General features: G+C 33.5%; 1 protein-coding gene across 5 annotated transcripts in view; it reads left to right on the top strand.

Annotated features, from left to right (window-relative positions):
- DACH2 (dachshund family transcription factor 2) overlaps positions 1–23,040 on the top strand; it is a 782,542-nt gene that overhangs the window by 725,859 nt on the left and 33,643 nt on the right. For all 5 annotated transcript variants that reach the window (XM_077145234.1, XM_077145235.1, XM_077145233.1 and 2 more), the window contains 4 exons: positions 3,902–4,050; positions 4,176–4,323; positions 11,659–11,805; positions 13,645–13,710. In XM_077145234.1, coding sequence (XP_077001349.1) covers positions 3,902–4,050; positions 4,176–4,323; positions 11,659–11,805; positions 13,645–13,710 — 510 coding nt within the window. The remainder of the gene's footprint in view (positions 1–3,901; positions 4,051–4,175; positions 4,324–11,658; positions 11,806–13,644; positions 13,711–23,040) is intronic.

Here is a 23,040-nt window from a genome sequence, read left to right as displayed (position 1 = left end):
TAAAAGACAACATAAGGTCAAGGAGAGGGAGGTTTCCAGGATATGAGCTTTGTTGGAAGGGAGAAAAGAGCAAGTTTTAGGGTGGAGGAATGTCTCTTGCCCATGATTTCAGTGAGTGCACTGAGGGCAGAGAAGTGGGCAAAGGGGAGGGAAGAGGCAAGGAAAGGGAGGAGGTTGGCAAGTTCATGGGCAATGACTGCTCAGGTGATAAAGACCAGGCCAGGGATAAGAGTGATAAAGGGGGCAAATGGAAGGAATCAGTAGGGAGTGGCCCAGAAGCCACCTGTGGCAGAGATGGAACAGCCAGTGCCATAAGGAATAGTAAGACAAAGAAAACAGGAAATGAGTTTTGGGGAGAGAGGATGTTCTAGTTTGCTAGCTGCCAGAATGCAACACACCAGAGATGGATTGGCTTTTAATAAAAGGGGATTTTTTTCATTGGTTCTTCAGAGGAAAGGCAGCTAATTTTCAACTGAGATTCTTTTTTACGTGGGAAGGCACAGGATGGTCTCTGCTGGCCTTCTCTCCAGGCCTCTAGGTTCCAACTTTACCCTGGGTGATTTCTTTCTGCATGCCAAAGGCCCGGGCTGAGCTCTGAGTGCTGAGATGAGGTATGCTGAGCTGCTTGGGCTGTGCTATGTTGAGCTCTCTCATTTAAGCACAAGCTAATTAAATCAAACATCATTCATTGCAGCAGGCACGCCTCCTAGCCAACTGCAGATGTAATAAGTAACAGATGAGGTTCACTACCATTGGCTCATAGCCACAGCAACAGAACTAGGCATGTTCACCTGGCCAAGTTGACACCTGAACCTAACTACCACAGAGGAACCCTGGAGGCAGATGTGAGGCTCTCGGGGTGACTGAGAAAAATGGGGATGGAAATATGCGACTCAATGCAAGGGGGTTCTGGAGTGATGCATAAGGCCAGGGGTGGAGGTGGAAACAGTGATAGGGAGAGATGAGATGGGAAAGAGAAAAGGGAACTGACAAAGATAAAATTGGACAAAATCATCATGGTGCCCAGTAAGGGATGATGGGCAACCCAGAAATGTTGTAGGGACCTTCTATAGAAGCAAAAATTTTTTGCTTCTGTAGATCAAAAAATAAGCTGGCTGAAGCAAGAGCTAGAGAGGACTCAGCTGTAGGTGTTACTTGCTGGTCTCTCTAAGGGTGAGGAGGTAGTCCACTGAGACACTGAAGGGGCATGCTCAACAGAGTACCTCTCCAGTATATAGTCATCTGGGTAGGTGGAAAGTCCCAGGGATGACAGGTGATTTCACAGTGTCTGGCTTGTCCAGGGTACTTAGACAGGGAGCTGCGAATTCATGACCTTTCTCTACTTTCTTCCCTCTGTGCTAATAGACCACTTCTACACTGAGTGCCTAGCCCTGTGGCTGTACACCGCCATGATAGTGTGTGCTGCCTGGGCTCTGTCCCTGGCCACAGCCTACCCACTGGTGCTGGACAGTAGTGGTGACTACAGTGAGGACACATCTTTCATCCTCCCTCCCCAGTTATTATTAATATTGACAGAGCATGATGATGTCACTTAATGTGCTTGTGTGGCTAAGACCAAATGCACTTAAGTGCAGATTTCAAACTACATGAATACTATGTGCTGGGTTAGTTTTTAAGAAACATAGTTTAGAAACATTAAAACTGCTGCCTAAGAAATACTTTAAGATTTAATTTTTTATGAGATATTATTTTAAATGTTAAAACCTTATAGTTTAATTAAGTCAAAGAATTTGTGATAATGTGCTGATTCCATCTGGAATGCTTCTATCTCTTTCAACCCTGTCACTGACTAAAAAAAGTAAACAAATAAATGTCCTAAAAGAGGTCAGGGTTAATTTTAAATATTAAAATTAATACAATTTAATATTTGGGAAATTTAACTTCTAAAGGATTGAAGGAAACACTTACAGGGTGTATTTATATCAAAATATCATATTAAAGCGTTAATGAAACAAGAAATATCATAGGTTACAGCACTGAAGTAAAATTAACTGGTTATCTTATGCATTTTATTGAATTATTTAGGAACGATGTACAAACACTCTTAAATATTTGGATTAAAATGTGAGACTTTTGTTTCTGTAAAATAATAAATTTTTAATTCTTATATATTTTGGCAAAATAGAAATTGTAAAGGTGACCTACATTAAGAGCATTTTCATTGAGAGAAAATGTCATGCCGTTAAGTAGTATCAAAAAGGTTCCTACAATTGAATGTCACTGCTTCCCATACAAGAAATCCCACAGCAAAACATGATGACTGTGAAATCAATGGGGTTCAAGACTCTTAAATATATAGGCTACTTGCCTTTTAAAAAATGAGGTTGAATTGCATGACAACTGCATACTTGTGTCCCTAAAATAATCAGAACCTATAGCTAGATTTTTTTTGTTTTCACATGAAAATTAGTTAGATTTAAATTTAAGCCTAGACTTATCCTTGAACGAGTCTCAGTAAAATATATGGGGTCAGCGAAAATTTTTCTGACCACAGAGATTCATATTTTTCAATACAAATTTTGAAATTTTGCTGGTTGGTCCCTGTTACTGAAAGAATGGGTCTGCGGTGAGTAAAATAGCTTACTTTGATATGCTGCTATTAATTCCACAGCAGAATGCCCTGCTGTTGAAGCCATAATTAACAGTAATTGAATTTGTTTGATTACATCCCAAGGCTACCTCTCTATAGCAGTTTCTTTTTACAAATGTACAAATAGCCCTCACCCTAATTGCAAAAGAAGCATTGCTGTCTAGTTCATACTTCTTACATAACTAATTGTCAACCAGAATTCAAGTACATTTGCAAGTAGTTAGGCTTCTCAAAATAAAAAAAGATTCCTTTTGTAGTTAGAAGTACTTATTCAAAACAAATCTGGAGCATCTTAGTAAAAAATTCTTTTGGTGTCTTTTTATATGAAGCTAAGGGAGAATCTCACTGAAATAATGAGAATGCGGGGGAAGATAATATAAAATATAGGAGAAAAGATGCAACTTGTGTCTTTACACCATAATTGATATTTTCTAAGGAGGAATATTTCTCAAACTAAAAAGCAGCATTGGAAGCTATTCAAATGCCTAACGATTGGTGAATGGTTAAACAAAATGCGGTAGATGGATACAATTAAATGCTATTCAGCTATAAAAAGGACAAACTACTGATACTTGCTTTAATATGGATAAACATTATACTAAGGTAAAAATACCAAACACAAAGGATCACATATTGTATGCGTATGTGTATATGAAATGTTCAGAAAAGCAAATCTATAGAGACAGAAAGTAAATTAGTGGTTATCTGGGCCTTGGTTTGGAAAAGAGGAGTAACTGTAATGTAAATGAGGAATCTTTTCCAGGAGATAGATATGTTCTAAAATGGATTTGTGTTGCGCAACTCTGTACATTTATAAAAAATCATTGAATTGTATACTTAAACTAAGTGATATGCAAATTATACCTTAATAAAGCTGATAAAAAATGAAGACTAGGTAGATAAGTAGCAAGCTAGCTAGCTAGACTTAGAAAGATCGATGAATTTGAAGGAAAAATTAAAAAGCAGTTTGTACTTTTTTCAGGAAGTGACCAGATTATTTAATTTGTAAGTATTCATAAACTTTATGTTAATTGTATATATCTTAAATTTGTTTATTCTATTTTTATACCTTTTTATCAATAAACATTTCAGTTTCACTTGTTTGTTAATAAAATATTTATTTTGGAGAAATTAGAGGCAGCTGAGGAATAGATTTGACTTCTACTTATGAGTTTTCCATCATTTAATTGTTAGAAACAAAATTTTATGGATGCCTGATGGAGGTGAAATCAATATAGTGAAAAATTTTAGCTGCTATCAAGTGAAACTTCTGATATTAATTTTTTTCAGAAGAGATACGAGTTCAAATTCCAATGCTGAAGCCACCCTTGGACAAGATCCAGCTGCCTGCTGGGCAGGCATTGCCTCCTGGATTTCCCGGACCATTCATTTTTGCTGATAGTCTATCTTCCATGGAGACTCTGCTGACCAACATTCAGGTCAACAATATTTCTATAAACAAATTAAATGTAATAAAATACATTCGCACCTGCATATATTGTTTCATATTTGATAAATTAAAACAGATAAGATGAACTGCATGTCATTTACTGTATTTTGGCAGGGTCTACTGAAAGTGGCTTTGGATAATGCTCACATTCAGGAGAAGCAGGTTCAGCAAGAAAAGACAGAACTGCGAATGGAGTTCTATAGAGAGAGAAAAATTAGAGAAAACCTTGAAAAACAACTTGCAGTTGAACTTCAAAGCAGAAGTAAGTGTAATAATTTCAATCACAGCATTGGTAGTATGTTGGAGATATTTTCATAAGTAAGATAGCTTACTTTTGAATAGCTTAGAACTGCTGAAAACAAAGAATAAGTTACAAATCAAATATTGTTACATAAGCCATAAAGTAAGAAATTTATACTATCTCTCTCTCTATCTTTTTTTTTTGCATGGGCAGGCATGGGGAATTGACCCCGGTTCTCCAGCATGGCAGGCCAGAACTTTGCCTGCTGAGCCACCGTGGCCCACTCTATACTATCTCTTTTTTAAGCAAAAAAAATGAACTAGATTTTCATTTTGGGCTAGTTGCAGATTTGGAAAAATGAATATTAATATTGTTCTCACAATTTCCTAAATTACACCTGAATGTCAATTGCTTAGCATTCCTTATGGATGAAATTCTTACACTATACCAGAGTCCTAGATTTTGAGGTTATAAGATGAATAAAACTCAGTCCCAGACCTTAAAGGATTTACATTTTGGAGGGATAGGATAAACAACCAGTTAATTTCAAAACAAACTCCCAAGAGAAATGACATACAGTATATATGGTTATACACAATGCGGGTAGTTAGCTTATCCAGGTGGGGGATAGGTTGTAGTTATGGAATGCTTCTATACTGACACCTGAACCTGAGTCTTAAAATATCAGCAAGCTTAAAAACGACATGAGTGGGCCTGAGTGATTTGGGAATTCTAGACAGAGGTATCAGTGAGCTTAGGCATGAAGGCAAGAAACCTCATACATGGGCTACTTCATACACTGTTTAATACTGTGGCTTTGAATATTAAGAAATGGCTAGTGGGAGAAGGGAGGGGGTGGAGGTTGAAGCTAAATTATGAAGGAGATTTTTAATCTTGTAATAGATTAGCTTAGATTTTATCCTGTTGGTGATGGAAAGTATTAAAGATAAACATGGGAGACATCTGGTCTGATTTTAATTAGATAAGCCACTCCAGTGTTTGGAATAGATTAGAAGGGAGTTGGTTTAAGACTAGAAGCAAGGAGACTATGTAAAAGTAGACTGCTTTCATATAGGTGTTGGTGATGATGACTAAAATTAGGGTAAAAAAGCAGAAGGGGACAAGGGGCCAGAATGTACAAATATCAAATTGTTCACCTCTTCAGTTATCTTTCTGAACATTGATAGCCATTTGATTATCTATAATACTGAATCATGAGTGTAAGTCATATCAAAACCACAGAAATTTTTTTAATTGCCTTTAGTCAATAATCTCCATCTCCTCCCCACAGTTACCATAAAATTCTAAACAGCAGTTAAAGTGAATTTCAGCTTCTTTCCATTCTCTGCTTACTTTTTGATGAGTGGTCACAAGGCCTAAAAAAAAATCAAGGGTAAAAGAGTGGAAAGGAGAGGAAAAGAAAAGGGAAGCAAATTCACAATCTGAATAATTCCTCTTAGATCAAGGAAGCATAACTATTGATTGGAATCCACTAACTTTATACTAATCCAAAGTAGTTCAAAACTACTCTGAAATTGGTTTCAAGCTATTGCAAACTTAGTGTATGTTTTCCTTAGGGCCTAAAAATCCTTTTTCAAGTTCAAATTTTATAAAAGATTGCATTGATAAAGGATTAAAGCAGTTTTTCTTATCTTGCCTAATTCATTAAATATAACAAAGTAAAGGCTAAGGTGTCTTTTTAACCTTTGAAGGAATTAGTATTTTTCTGATATTTGGTATGCAAAATAGGCTATCATGATAAACAATCACAAAAATTCACATTTCTTTTGTAGGTATTTTTTAAGTTGTAAAGGACCAAAGAAACACATGTTGAATATAATTAAATTCTCAAGTTGACTTTTAAAAAGGCATTACATATAGTAAAATTGACCTCTACTTTTGGGAATTTACTTATTCTAATTCCTGCTTATTAACTTCTCCTCAAACATTCAGATCTATCTTTATCTTTGCTCTCACAACTATTGTCTTTTTTAAAAGTCTTTGACAGTGTAGATACAATATTGGATCTATAATAAAATTTACTCTGAAGTATTTGCATTTAATAAATTCATCATTTATTATAATACAATAATGATACCCCTGCTACTATTATTACTATCATTATTAAAACTACTGTCTTTACTATTGCAACTAGTACTACCATTTGTACTATCACTCCTTCTACCTAATGCTTCTCAAGTGTCTATGAGTCAAGCACTCTTTTTAGCATTTTAGATCTAATAACTAACATAATCATAGGAAGCTACTGTTATCATCATTGATTTAGATAAACTGTCTACTCCACCTCTATCAATCTTAGTATCTTTATCTTTTACAAAAGTTGAAATGGATAATCTCTTAAATTCCTTTCCCACTTCTGAAATTCTACATAATACCTAAATATCTCATACCCAGTATACTTAAATTTTTACAACAAAGCATGAACTTTTTATCTGAAATCATATGATTCAAAGGACAGAAGAACACAACTGATGGCATGGTTATGAAGTAACATCGCTCCAAGTATATAATAAGAATTGTAAATAAATGTATATATAATTCTTATTATTGACAGTAATCATGATCTACAGAATTACCATGAATGCTAAATTACCAAATTACCCATTACTCTAATGGAAAAACAGTGTTAGGAGATGCCTGTGCACTTCTGGGCATAACATTTTCATGAACCTATCAATGCATAACCTTGTTTTTTGTGTGTTTCTGTTTAAAGGCATGATATTAAATACATGTTGTTTATTCACGAACATTGAACTCATTGTCAACAGCACTACAACTCATGCCTGAAGGAAACTTACCTAACACACATAATTTCTCTGTAAGGCATATCACAACCTTTTTGCCCTTAGGCAGCACGTCAGCACTATTCTGGGGGGCATTTTAAACAGCAAAGCCACCAATAACAAGTACAAAAATGCCAAAAACTATCCCTAAATATGCCATGTAAAGAATACTTGTTTATAGCTGAAACAAGAAGGCAAGAACAAGAAACTTGTTTGACCTCAGCTGGGAACATGAGAAAGTGGGTGTCTCAAAAGTTTTCACCATTCTGTGCATTTCCATGTACTGCAAAAGGGCATGAGTATTGATTTTGGGGTTCCAGATAAACATGAGCAAGTGGCCAAATTCAGAAACATGAAATCCATAAATAATGATAATCGGCTACATATAAAATAAGAATCCCTATGACTCTCTCTCTTTTTTTAATTATGTAAAAGCAATGACCCACACTAAAAAAAAATATTCCATCTAATTACATTTTTGCTATTAGTCAAACTGTGCTGCTTGAGTTAAATGCACGTATACACATGCAAAAACATTATTTGCTGATCAAACACTTAGAATCACAGAATGTTAGAGCTATAAGAGACCTTGACGGTCACTTCTCTCAGTTTCCTGGTCAACTCTGTGGTTCCCAGGTTTTGAAAACACTACCTATGAATCTTTGGTCTTAAGGCTTTGAAAACTACTAACTCTGCAATCATGGGTAAATGTCTTGACCTTTTAAGGACTCAGTTTCCCCATCTATAAAATGGAGATAACAGTACTTTGCCTTGCTTGGTTGTTGTGAAATCTAAATGAAATAATTTCTCAATAAAATATTCAGTATATATTATGCTGTAAATAAAAAGTAGCAATTATTAATGTATATGATTTTAAACATAGCATGCCAGACATTGTTTACAACATGCAAAATCATAAATTTCATACTTTTAATTTAATTTAATTTAAGCCACACATTTATTATCTTACATTTCCTGTGCATCAAGAATTTGGGTTTGGTTTAGTTGGGTCCTTTAGTCCATAATCTCTCACAAGGCAGCAACTAAGGTATGAGCCAGCATTGTTATCATCTCAATGTTTGCAGGGGAAATATCTAATTATTTTTGTTCATTAAAGAAGTTCTGGGCTTACAAAGCAATCATGCAAAAATACAGGATTCCCATGTACCACCCTATTATTAACATCTTGCATTGGTGTGGAACATTTGGTACAGTTGAAGATAGCACATTTTTATAATTTACTATTAGCTATAGTTCATAGTTTAATGTAAGTTTCACTGTTTGTGTAGTATAGTTCCATGGATTTTATTCAAAAAATGTTCTGTTATCATAAATACAATCTAGTATTTCCCCTCTTATTCACATCCAGGTATTTATTTCAGTGATGCTAACTACATGCACAATGTTGTGCTGTGTCACCACTATCTATTACCAAAATGTTTCCATCATTCTCAATAGGAACACTGTACATTTTAAGCCTTAATTTCCAATTCCCTAACCCTACCCATCCCCTGGTGATCTATATTCTAGATTTTGATTCAATGAGTTTGCTTATTCTAATGATTTCATATCAGTCAGATCATGCAATATTTGTCCCATTTTTTCTGGGTTATTTTACTCAACACGTCTTCAAAATTCATTAATGTTAAAAAAAATTCATTCATGTTGTAGCATGTAGCAGAACATCATTCATTTTTATAGCTGAATACTATTCCACTTTATGTATATACTAAACATTGTTCATCTCTGCTTTCCTATTAAGAACACTTTGCTTCCATCTTTTGGCCATTGTGAATAATGCTGCTATGAACAACATTGTGCAAATAGGTATTCAAGTCTCTGCTTTCATTTCTTTGGATATATACCCAGAAGTATGATTGTGGATTATATGATAATTACTTACATAACTTTCTGAGGAACATGCAAATGGTTTTCCACAATGGCTGCACAACTTTACATTCCCATCAACAATGTATATATATTTCCTATATATCCACATCCTTGCTGGCACTTCTTTTTTTTTTTTAACAATAGCCATTCCGCTACAACCATGAAGTTATATTTCATTGTAGCTTTGATTTGCATTTCTCTAATGACTAATGATGTTGAGCATCTTTTTATGTAATTATTGGCCATTAGTATATCTTTTTTTTGAGAAATATCTATTCCAGTCCTTTGTCCGTTCTTAATTGTTTTTTCCCTTTTTATTATTGTGTTGTAGTAGTTCTTTATATATTCTTGTCATTAAACTCTTATCAGATCTAAGTTTTCCAAAAATTTTCTTCCATTCTATAGGTTGTATTTTTACTTTCTCCATAAAGTCATTTGATACACAAAATTTACTAAATTTGATGAAGTTACATTTATGATTTACTTATTTATTTATTTATTCTGGTGCTTTTGGTGTAAGTTCTAGAATCCATTTATACGAATACAAGGCTGGAAGATGTTTCTCTATGCTTTCTTCTAGGAGTTTTAATTCTTATAGTTATGTATCTGATCTATTTATGTGCTAATTGTTGTATATGGAGTGAGGTAGGGGTCTACTTTCACTGTGTTTCATGTGGATATCCAGTTTCCCCAATACAACGTTTTGAAAAGACTATACTTTCCCCTTTGAGTGGATTTGGCATCCTTGTCAAAAATCAATTGGTCATAAATGTGACAGTTTATTTCTGCGCTCTCAATTGATTCCATTGAGCTATATGTCTGTCCTTGTGCCAGCATGACATTGTTTTTTACTGTAGCTTTGTAATAAACTTTAAAGTCAGGAAATGTGAGTCCTCCAGTTTTGTTCTCCTTTTTCAAGATAGTTTTGGCTATTTGGGGCCCCTTACCCTTCCATGTGTATTTGATCATTGGTTTTTCCATTTCTGTTAAAGAAGGCTGCTGGGATTTTGTTTGGGATTGCATTGAGTCTATAAATTTCTTTGGGTATAATTGACATCTTAACAATATTTAATCTTCCAATCCATGAATATGAAATGTGCTTTCCTTTTATTTAGGTTTTCTTTTATTTATTTGGTAATGTTTTATGATGTATTATGTATATCCTTTGCTTAAATTTATTCCTGGATATTTGACTCTTTCAGTTGCTATTGTAAATAGAATTTTTTCCTTGATATCCTTTTCAAATTATTCATTATTATTGTATAGAAGGTCCACCAATTTTTGCATATTGATTTTGTACCCCAGGCATGGCTGAACTTTTTTTATTAACTTTAGAAGCTGTTATGTATTTTTTAGGATTATCTTTATAAATAAGATCGTGTCATCTGCAAATAGGGAAAAGTTTACTTCTTTTCCAATTCAAATGACTTTTCTTTCTTTTTCTTATCTAATTTCTCTGGCTAGAACTTCCAGTAAAATGTTGAATAATAGTGGTAGTAATGGGCATATTTGTTCAACCTTATTCAGTAGTCTTTTATCAAAAATAATAGAAATGATACATTTTCAATATCATTCATGCAACATTTCCATTTTGTTATTACTTTAGTCCTCTGAATTTTTGTCTCAAGTGATCATAAATTTACTTGGTACCTGACTTTCTTCAAGTTGCTGAAGGCCTTTTATAAGAAGACATTGAACTTTGTGGTGAATATAATTGAAACTCAAATTAGCATTATAATCAGTTCAGTAGAAATATTTCAAATATATATATATATGTTTAATAGTTTAAGACATCACATGATTTATTATTTTGCTTAATGTTCATTGAGTGTTTTTCTATTGACATAACATCTATATCTTAATTTTTTAACTGATATAAATAGAATATGAAAGTCAGTCTGTTTAAACTGTTGCTATGAACCAATGAATTGCTGGTGCCTGAAATTCCTATATGGGAAATTACCAAAGAATTTAAGGTTTCAGAATTTATAAATACTATCATGCTTTAGGGCAGTTAAAGTTTCTAGTTAAAACATAAACTCTTTGAGAATTGAGGTATTGCTTGCTTATATGATCATGACTGAAAGTTACTCAAGATGTTTGAATATATATAAATATATATAAAATCTGATTATATGTGCATTTATTTAAAGAGATAATAAATGAAATGGTAATGCCTCAGTGAAATAGATGCTTACCACTTCTAAGTTTGAAAGAAATACCTTTTTTTGTCAATCAACAGACTTTTTCAAAACTGTTTTTCCATTTTTGGAGTATGACTTGCAATAACGTGATGAACAATATGAGTAAATTCTTAGAGATTTAGATTTATATAATATTTAATGTTATCATCAAATGCATGCAGTGAGCCAAAGCAAACAATTTTCCCCTACAACTGCCACTACTATACAAATGCATGTGTATATACAGCATGCAAACTGGAAAGGTGAAAATCAAAAGAAGCTGATTGTATAAGTGAATTACAGTAAACAACGCACTCTTTGGATAGCCTAATGAGAACTGGTATAAAAATAATGTAGTCATTTATATCTTAACCTGTATGTAACTGGTATGTATATCTATATGTTTATGATTTCTCAAAACTACCAACCCTATTTTACTGACCGAGTCTTTACAAACTATTTATCACTTCATATTTCAGCCACCATACAAAAGCGCCTGAAGAAGGAGAAAAAAGCTAAGAGAAAACTTCAGGAGGCTTTGGAATTTGAATCAAAGCGCCGAGAGCAAGTGGAGCAGGCACTTAAGCTAGCTGCTGCTAGTGACAGTGGCCTGAGGATGTTGAAAGGTAATATCTGGGCAGGACTTTCACATGCACAGCACATAAAGGAAAGCCTGGTTTAAAAGAAAGAAAGAAAGGCTTTGTTTAGGAATAATTAAAAAGTCAGTTTGTGGTTTGTTACTTTAGATCATTAATTAAACCAGTCAAAATAGTCTCTATAAAAATAGCCAAAGAATAACTGGGAATCCTGCTGACATTTGCAGTATATGCAGTAATACTGATAACTTTCCTGGATCCAAAATGTAAATGTTTTATGTCCACTTATATTAGAGTATGCTGATGTTTGGTGAACTCTATTTTGTTCAAGATAGAATGTTGGTTCCTTTAATGTAGAATTCATCAGTGTTGAGGTGCTTGAGAAACATCTCATTGAAAAGGAGTGTTCTAAGTAAATCTCTGGAGATACTGTGGGAGGAGGTAGTTGCATCATGAAATCTCTTATTTACAATTTTTTTCTTATTCTATTTTTCATCTTGAAATCCCATCAAATTGTTTCAGCTCATAGAATATCCAGATTTTTCTTTCCTAGCACATTGACAGCTGGTATAGTAAGTGATATATATGTATATAAAGGTAAGCCTAAGGATTTTATATACACATGCATACAATATATACCCCAGTCAGACATATGATGCATACATAGAACTAAAAAGGGAGTGGATTTGGTGATCTGTTTTAAGAGTGAATAAAGAATTTTAGACAAATGTCCAATAGCACATTTTCCTTTCTATATGTCCAATTAAATTCTCTTTTACAATTCTTGTATTTACTGATGAACCATTATGCCAACAGTACATAGACAATGATGATTCATTGAAATGTAGGAATGAGAGGATAAATAACACATTAATGTTTCATATAATGAGACATCTTACACAGTGGGAGCTAGCATCCATCTTCATCCAAGATCTTAAAAAATAATATTTTTGACCATCAATGTGACAAATGTTCTGTGCATTCTTGTTTTCTGAGACCCTGAACTTGTAAGTCTGAGGAGGTTTGGATTTTTTTTTACGTATTTGAAATCCACCTTTAAGCGAGTGCCATTCTAGTTCCAATATGCATTATTATAACACAGAAGCAACTGTTTCTACAGCATGGTGAATACCTTGTATTCAAATAATTTCTTTCTCATGCTAATCCTTGATGGCATTGGATGATACAGAAGCATCTTTTATTACAATATCCATGATTGTCCAAGCAAATATATATATATAGAAATGTCATATTTAGCTTTTCTTCATGTGTGAATAGCTATTATTATTACAGTTCATATTTAAAGCTGAAAATAAAAACTCAACTACTTATTTCTTTTTGTTTTTTTTTCAAAACATTAAATGTATTCATTGGTTATAGAGAAGTTTTAGAAGCTAATAAGAAATTTGCCCTTGGAGCCATAACTTGTATTCGATGGTCACTTGCATTTAGCATAGAGATATTCTCATCATCTAGCACATTTTGCAAATGAAAAATATACCATAAGAATGAGACACTTATACTTAAGTAATTATATCCATCATCTTTTTATTATTCTGCAGTCAGGCAATTTTACCTTTTAGTCTTAGGGACTCTTATGGACTGATTATTTTCTGGAGATTCATCTCGAGTGATTGAAATGGAAAAAAGACATGTTTACTGTATACCTGGAAATATATGTGTAATAGAACCCAGCTACAGCTTATCATCCTCCTTCTTAAAATTAAGAAGAAACAGACAAAAACCAAAATGCCATACAAGTTCTGGTGTTTTCTACAGAACTAAATACTGGCTTACTGAAGATATTCCTTTTAAATGGAATCAGGAAATAAAGAGTTGTACCTTAATCTTGAACATTACTTCTTTCAGAGACTGGAATTCCAGATATTGAAATAGAAAATAACCAGAGTTCTCATGATAATACTGCTATGCAAGGTACAGTAAACAGCATACTTTTTTTATACTGCTTAATTTGTGACCCCTGTGGATAGTGGGAATGAGTTCCTATATTGGTACTCTTCATCAAATCAAAATAAGTTTAACTCTTCTTCCATTATGACAGAAAAAGCTTTCAGTGTTCTCTGAAGTGTTTGTATATATTTAAACTTAATATGTTTTTGAAAGCCCAATAACAGTACAGATACTTAGAGACTAATAATTTTACATACAAAACGTGAGCAAATCTATTATGTGTTTAGCTAACAAAGAATATATGTTTATATGTTATACATATTCTAAAAATGCATAAATGTGAATTCAATTTACCTTTCAGAAGTATACAGTGCCATTTTTAAACCTCTTTACTGTTTGTGAAGGTCATAAGGTACATAAATTGTAGCCTATCAATATTTTAAGTCTTTTAGATGACAGTTTTCTTTGTTAACCTTTAAATTATGATGTTAATTTCATATTATTTTAGAAACCACTTACATATAGAAATAAACACTACTTATAATTTATGATTTGTAGGATTCCCATAAATTCTTAGATCCTTTAAAAGACACTATAAAATTTATTTAATAATAAAAAAACAGATGAAACAAATCAATATAGAGTTTCACTGCAGTGCAAAAGCACATAGAAATAAGCATTGAATTTGACCATTAGATATGTTCCACTGTGATTCTAATGCAGTTTGCTAGCCCTTTATGTACAGATTACATTTATTTTCAGAATTATTGTGAAAAGAATACCTCATTCTAATAAAAGGGAAGGAACATATCCATGAGAAAGTGATTTCCTAACTTTCCAAAGGGAAGACAACCATAAATAAGTTACTTGCTGAAGGTTTATTTAATGACTGGATCTAAATGAAAGCAACAGAACTAGATTTCATTAAAAAAAAAGTCCATATGACTTCTTTTGAGGGTCACCATTTTATGTAGTAGCTTCAAGAAACTTAGAAACTCTCATTCATATAGTTTTTCAAATCAGTTTTCAAAACCAGAAGAGTCAGAGCTCTTAGATATTCTGGTAATGCTTGATTCTGTGGCAGCTGGTTTAACCTAAGGCATTAGCTTTGTTACATGTGAAAGTATGTATGTTTAGATCATTCAACAAAGCCTTTGCTAGTCTTTATCCACCTTCTGTTTTCCTGCTTTCTTCCTTCAGGCTGTGTCTATATGAGCAGAGTCAATTTGGATTGGACTCAATGTTTGTTTAATTAAACTTGTATTAACTAAACTTAAGAAAGCCCCACTAGTGGTAGACCTGTTATTTGAGGTTGCCATTGCATACCAAGGCCATGGCAGGGATGTGACAGACTGAAGATCTGATCCTTTCTGAATCAGTGATGCACAAATATAGATCCAGTCGTTGAGAAGCTTGATTGGGCTTGATTGTATCCTTCCTTTGAGTGGAATACAAAGTCAGCTTGGGAACTAGAAGGAGTGCAAAGCACGTCACCAGTGAGTTGTACCCTTACTATCCTTTAACCTTATATCACCAAATACCACCCCCCAATTCGTTGTTGAATGTTTAATTTATATATGATGCCTCCAGTTCACATAGTTATATCTTTCCCACCTCTGAGATAAATATAAGCTTTCAAGGTTTCTTAAAGTTACTTCCAATCCACCCAACAGACAACAGGTATCTTATTCATGGAACATAAATTAGGCAATAAAAGCAAAAATAGATTCACTCTCCATTTGGTTCTAAATTGTTATTTTAATAAAATGCAGCAACAAATGGCTTTTACATATTAACTGGTGCTTAGGGAAGAACACATTTAAATTTTTTTTCACTGACTGTACTTTTCATAAGTTCTACTAGTTTTTTCTGGATAAACAAGAGAAAATTTGATATACTTTCACAAGAATTGAAGTGGAGCTAATTTTAAAGCAAGGGAGTTGACTTCTATTATTTTTTCCAAATTACAAATGAAATTGTATAGTATTTGTGGTCAATATTGTCCATACATGATAGATATGATGGATTAATAATTCCTCATTGAAGGCCTGCCTATAGATTACAGTATAATATTCTAGAGCAATGCAATAAAAATGGAAAAGTACACATTCTCCCCAGACCTTGCACAACATTTAAGCACTATTAATGATAAAACTCCCACATCACTTTTGCAGAGTGGATGCCTTCAATTAACATGGCAGTAGAATCACAACTTAAAGCCTAAAATAACTTTTTAAAAATATTCCTTTTAGTTATTTTCAGCTTTATTGAGATCTATTCACACATCACACAAACCATCCAAAGCATACAATCACTAGCTCACAGTGTCGTCATATAGTTGTGCATACATCCTTATGATCAATTTTCAAACATTTTCATTAATACAGAACAGAAATAATAATAAAAAAATAAAACCCAAATCCTCCCATTCTCCTTATCCCTCCCTATTGTTCATCCATAGTGTTTGTGTAGCAAATTTGTTACTATTGATGAAAAAATATTTAAATAATACTGTTAACTATAGTCCATAGTTTACAATAGCTATGTTTTTCCCATATGTCCTTCTATTATATTTTTACAGTTGTAATAGTTCATGTAAGAACTTATTTATATTTGTAGTGTTAATTGGTGACATACATGGCTTTACACAATCACTTTCAATCAAATTCAACTACAATAGGGCACTATTACTTATAATCCCGATAACAAGCTACCATCACCTCTATCAATTTTCAAATATTTAAGTTCAACTTCATTAACAATTCTTATATATTAAATAACTGCTCCACCTTCTCTAGCTTTCGCCTCTCTCCAAGTACCCTGTATTCCACATTTTAAAGCTCTGAGTTTACATGTAGTTATAAATGAACTTATTTTTAAACAAAAAATATTTACTCTACTGGCCAGGGGAAATGCACCTGGAAGTACTATTAGAATTAGTCTTAGATATAAGTCAATAAATCAATTAGGTCAAACAATTACCTTTAAAAAATCCCCATAACTTTGCTGATTATTTAGGATGCTCAGATGGAAAGATTACTTTTATATATATATCTATGACTCTCAGAAAATATATAATACTTGGAAAACAGAAAATGCAAGCTTAATCATTACTTTTCCATTTACTCTGATAATTTTGCTCTTGGGTGTTATTGTTCTGAAATTTTGTGAACTATTTTGATATTGTTTTCATTTTTTCCACTTCCCTCAATTACTTATTTTTAACTTTGAAGATTATTCTGTAGCTTTGTTTGTGAGTGTCAATTCATACATGCCAATAAGATGCTATTTCCAAAACTAGCCTCCATCACAGTAAACACTTTCAGCTTCAGTGAAGTGCTTTCTCATTTTATTGTCAAAAGCTCTGCTGGATAGAAATGTATTAGTCACCTGGTACTCTTTGAAATTCACTTAGTTCCACTACAAAAATCTCCATTGGAGAGTTTAAAGGGGACTTAGAAAAGTGTTACATGACCATCCTTAGATATAATAACATCATATTCAGTTTTTATTTCTACCTGGATATCCATTCAAATTGCTCATGTCCTAAGATTCTTATATGCATTATAAATCCCTTCAGCTTAGTTATTGCATGTCTTTAATGCTTTGGATGTTGTTTGACAGGCAAGATATCATGCATAGGCCTCCTTCTAATAAAAGGATATCTGTATCCCTTACATTTTAGCAGTCTAGGAAAGTCTATGAGAACAATGAGAACCCCTCCTGAATGCTTTCAGGTGATCAAATGATGAATCTGTGCTCACTCTGATGGCTATATGCGCTATAGTTAGAGGTGAATTATTTGATGTAGCATATTCAACAATATCATCCTATTCAGATTCCCATAACTGAGTTGGGGGCCTCCAAGACAACACTTCAACTATCTTTTCAACCAATCTATGTTTTACATAAAATAATCATACCACTGTCATTAAATGCACCTTCAATCAATGATTTTCAAAAATGACATTCAAGTACCATTTGCAAAATGCATTTTTGGTGATAAAATTAAATTAAATTAACACACCTACAAGTGCACTGATAAAAACTAAAACTGTACAGCAGTACCATTAGCTAACAAAGAAATATTTTCTTTTTACTGATTTCACCCACTTAGTTATTATTCTGTAGGAAATCTAATTATAATCCTTTTACTCCCTGGTCAAATTTCACACTTTTGGCAAGCTTGGCACTAGCAAGTGATTTCATTATATTTGATTGCCTGTGCCTAGATTGACTTAACTTTACTTGGAGACTTAAAAGTACGCTGTTTCTCAGATTCCCTGTTTGCATATTATAGTAACAGCTCCTTTAATTAATTAGCATGATTAGAAGTAAAACAAACTGCTGAACAGAAAATAACATCATTTTATAATTGTAGTGAGACTCCTCCTTTTGCAGTGGTACACCTTAGTTAAATTTGTATGACTATATGTCATTTTTAGGAGCTACTAGTACAGTTCACAATGTGTGTTTCTTACATTTTAACAATTGACACCATCATCTTAACAATAATAGGTTAAGAAGCTCCTAAATTTTAGAAAATAGGCAGCAAGACTTTATGAACTGACTTTCCAATAGTAAAATGAAATGCAAAAAAAAAAAAAGTTCAAGCGAGACAATACCATAAAGTTCAAGGGCACAGTGAAACATCACTCCTGCTTCTGCAACTGAATTTGTTTGGGGAAAAAAAAACCCTAAAAACTCCTTCTGCAAGAGGAGTATCAATCTCTGAATAATTATGTTTGCTTCTTTTCCAATGTGTTTGGCAAAGATACAGTATAATTTAACACAGCAATATATTTCTCCTAAACTAAAAGTTCATGTAAAAGAAAAATTTATTAATTTTTCCCCTCTGAATCACTTTTGTTCAGAAAAAAACATGCAGGCACTTAGAGAGTATAGACCATTCAAAAATATAAAATGCATGCTGTGCAGTACCTAGTGAAAGTAACACTGAAAAATTAAAAGCAAAATGAGCAAAGTGTAACCTAACTCCAAAATCAGCAGACACAATTTTAACAACTTTATATTTTAAAGAGTTATATTTTAAAATGTAATATACATTTATTTATTTTATGGAATATTTAATCAGTGTTTATAGTTTGAAATATATACGAATGTTTACACTCTTGTTTATTCTCTCAAAATCAATTTGAGCACTGTCAAGCTTTCCTGAACACTTGAGCCCTCACTATGATCTTATCTCTTTACTGCTCACTTATTAACATACATCAGCATTCCTCCAAGGAGCTTAAGATGCCATACCAATACTTTTGAAAACAACTGTCCTTGGGATAAGTTTGTTGTTGCACTGTCAGGAAGAATAGCAAGGAAAGCGATAGTAGTAAGAAAGGGGACAGGTAAAGAGAAATCACATATGGTTTCTTGCCATGTATATGACATGACAAGAAAAACTGAAAACAGGGATACAGAGTTCCTCTATATCTTTCTTACATACTCTCACCAGGGTCTGCTCAGTATATTTCTCTAGAGGTTCTATAAACCTCTTCCTTCCCTACCTTCACCACCATTAATTTCCCTTTCCTTAATGCTTTTTATTATATTTTCAGACATATATAGACACTCTAATGTTCCCCTTGTAAAATGGAAATATTTTCTTCTGAAGTGGAAATATTATGTGACCTAGAGACTAGAGGGATTTTCCTTTAAATCCTCCTTGGAGAGTTAGAGTCTTTTCCTAACCACAGAAGCTTTACTGCAACTGCCATCATAAAGTGGGAAAAAGGTTTAGCACACACCCTACAGAGAAAGACCCAACATCTTTCTCTACAGCAGCAGATTTTTTTTTTCCTGTAAGTTTCATTAGATGACCGGAATCTTTTTATTTTCTTCATGATCCACAGAATTTTTTCTTGATTAGGGCTATCTCTCACACCAAATCATTCCTCTCAGCTCTGAAACACGTGTCAGACCATAGCACACATTATGCCTGTAGTTTTTGGTTTTGTTTTTGTTATTTTTTAGGAAGATGTTAAGAGTTCCCATTACTTGATCAGTTAGTGCTTGTTTTCCACGGAGTGGCTTGCATCACTTAACACTGCATGGTTAACGAAAAAATTGCAATTACTGAAAGCTTGTCACACTAATTATGAAGACGACATAAAATCTAGTCCACAGACAATTCCAGCTATATCTTACATAAGAGATGAAATTGCAGTGATAGCTGTAAGTAGCTCTTGAAACTTGCAAGCCAAAAATCTCTTAGTTAGCATTTTAGAGTCTACTGGACTAATTTATTAATTACCCATTTTTTCTTATAGTTTAAGAAGGGTTCTTTAACTTAACTCTGATAACCACTGAACATGTTACTTTATTCTCCATCTTCTTTATATACACAATAGCATTTTTTAAAAACTTGGATTCACCCCACCCCACCCTCCAACCCAGTCATACCTGAGGAACATGAAAAACGAAATCCTTTCTCTGATTAAAAGTTCAAATTTTATTTTTTAAATTGTACATTTGTGTTTTAATAAAGAAAACAAAAATCATTTTCATAGAAGGTGCTAATCATATGACATTTTTGTCATGCCACCATAAATGAGAAATTTCAGAATTATGTTGCTGCCATATGAATGTGTTGTGAGTCTGTGTCAAGATAATTTATCTCACTTGGAATGAGGTATTCATGGCCTAAAATTTGTAATGGTGATAAAAAAGGAAATACCTAATGTTATGTAGAGTGGTGAAATTTGTGCTATTCTTAACAAATTTATTAGCTCTAGTACTTTTGCTGTGGATTTTTTGGGGGTTTTGACATATAATATGATATCATCTGCAAACAGTGAGAGTTTTATTTCTTCCTTTGCAATTTTGATGCCTTGTATCTCTTTTCCTTGTCTAACTGCTCTGGTTAGAACTTCCAACAGAATGTTGAATAACAATGTTGATAGTGGACATTCTTTTCTTGACCCGGATCTGAGGGGGAAAGTTTTCAGTTTTTCCCCATTGAAGATGATGTTAACTGTAGGTTTTCAGTATATTCCCTTAATCATGTTGAGGAAGTTCCCTTCTATTCCTATCCTTTGAAGCATTTTCAACATGAAAGGATGTTGAATTTTGTCAAATGCCTTTTCTGAATGAATCAAGATGATCATGTGGTTTTTCTGCTTTCATTTGTTGATATGGTGTGTTACATGAATTGATTTTTTTATGTTGAACAACCCTTGCATACCTGGGATGAATCCTACTTGATCACGATGTATAATTCTTTTAATGTGTTGCTGGATTCAATTTGCTAGAATTTTGTTGAGGAGTTTTGCATCTATATTCATTAGAGAGATTGGTCTGTAATTTTCTGTTCTTGTAATATCTTTGTCTGGCTTGGTATGAAGGTGATGCTGGCTTCATAGAATGAGTTAAGTAGCCTTCCCTCCTTTTCAACTTTTTTTAAGAGTCTGAGCAGGATTGGTACTAATTATTTCTCTGAATGTTTGGTAGAATTCACCTGTGAAGCCATTTGGTCCTTGACATTTCCTTTTTGGGAGCTTCTTAATGACTGTTTCAATTTCTTTACTTGTGATTGGTGTGTTGAGGTCATCTATTTCTTCTCGAGTCAATGTTGGTTGTTCATGCCTTTCTAGGAAGTTGTCCATTTCATCTACATTGTCTAGTTTATTAGCATAAGGTTGTTCATAGTATCCTATCATTACTTCCTTTATTTCTGTGGGGTCAGTGGTTATGTCTCCTGTGCATAATAATTTAAAACCAGCACAGTATTTCACTCCAGTAGCCAGATAAGGTTAATTTGGAAAGATCATTTTTGTGTTTAGGTGGTCCTGCCAAGAGTCTTGACTGAATGTGTGCACCTCCTGCCAACAGTTCTGCCCTGGTCTTTTTTTACCATAAGGTCATATTTGTATGAGACACTCATTTGCCCCTTGTGTTCCAACCTGGTTTTCTCTTGACCTCAGTCTCTGTGCCTGGAAGCATGGGGCTTTAACTTGCAGTTGTCAATGTTTCCATGGCCTGCATCCATGGGAGGAGGGACCTGAGGTTTTCTGTCTCTGTGTAGCTCCCAAGTTGCATGGAATTGAGTGAAGGGAAGGATTCAGACTTGAAGGTCTAGCACACAAATTTCCTGCCGGTCTTTGAAGTTTGTTTACTTTTTCTTTGATTCAGCTTTAGTGGAGTCCTTCTGCAGAATAGACCAATATTCCTGGAGAAGGAAGAAAGGAAAGGAGATTTTCTCCTGGAGGTGAAACAATTACACAAAAATTGCAATCTTTAAAATCGTGCCACATATCCAAGTAGAATCAGATGAAGTGTTGAGAAAATCTAATCAGTTATACACAAGCTATCCTAAAGGTCTAGAATAAGTTGGAGCAAATGTCAAAGAAAAACTTTAACAAAGCTAATCAACAATAAAACCCTAGACAATAGGAAGAAAGGACCTTCAGAATTAATGCATCAATATAATCAGATACTTAGATATCTGCTAAAAATTAAAAGCTATACTAAGAAAGAAGACAATATGACTCAGTCAAGGGAATAATCTGAAACATCAGAGGAGAATCAGAATTTCGAAAAGCTAGTCAAACAACTTCAAACAAATCTGCTAAATCAATTCAAGGTAGTGAAGTAAAAATATGCATAAAGAGGTAAAGGATATTAAGAAAATAGTGAATAGGGTGGGCATAAAGAAGAATTTGAAAGCATAAAAAGGAAAAATAACCAAAATTATGGGGATGAAAGGTAAAACAGCAGAGATTAAGAATACACTGGAGAAATAAAACAGCATATTTCAGCAGACAGAAGGAAGAATCAATGAGCTGGAAGACAAGATCTTCAAAATCATAGTCAAAAGAACAGATAAAAAAATAATAGAGAAAATTGAGCAGTGTCTCAGAGATTTGAGTGACAGCACAAAGTGCACAAATATATGCATCATAGATGTCCCAGAAGAAAAAGGATGAAAGAATATTTGAGGATATAATTGCCAAAAGTTTCCCAACTCTTATGAAAGATATAAATATATTTGTCCAAGAAACACAATGTACTCCAAACAGAATAAATCCAAATAGACTTATTCCAAGACCTATACTAATCAGAATGTCAAATGCCAAAGATAAAGAGAGAATTCTGAAAGTAGCAAGAAAAAAGCAATCTGTCATATACAAGGGATCCTCAATAAGACTAAGTGCCAATTTCACATCAAAAATCATGGAGGTGGGTACACAGGTGGTTTAGGGATGCATGTGTGATTCAGTGGTAGAAAGCTTGCCTTCCATGAGGGAGACCTGAGTCAATTCCAGGACCATGAACCCCCCTCAAAAAATGAAGGCAAGAAAGCAGTAGTATGGTATATTTAAGGTACTGAAAGAGATAATT

The sequence above is a fragment of the Tamandua tetradactyla genome, chromosome X, assembly GCF_023851605.1.
Source record: "Tamandua tetradactyla isolate mTamTet1 chromosome X, mTamTet1.pri, whole genome shotgun sequence".
NCBI lineage: Eukaryota > Metazoa > Chordata > Mammalia > Pilosa > Myrmecophagidae > Tamandua > Tamandua tetradactyla.
The sequence above is the reverse complement of the archived record's forward strand: the minus strand, read 5'-3'. Positions and strand labels throughout refer to the sequence as shown.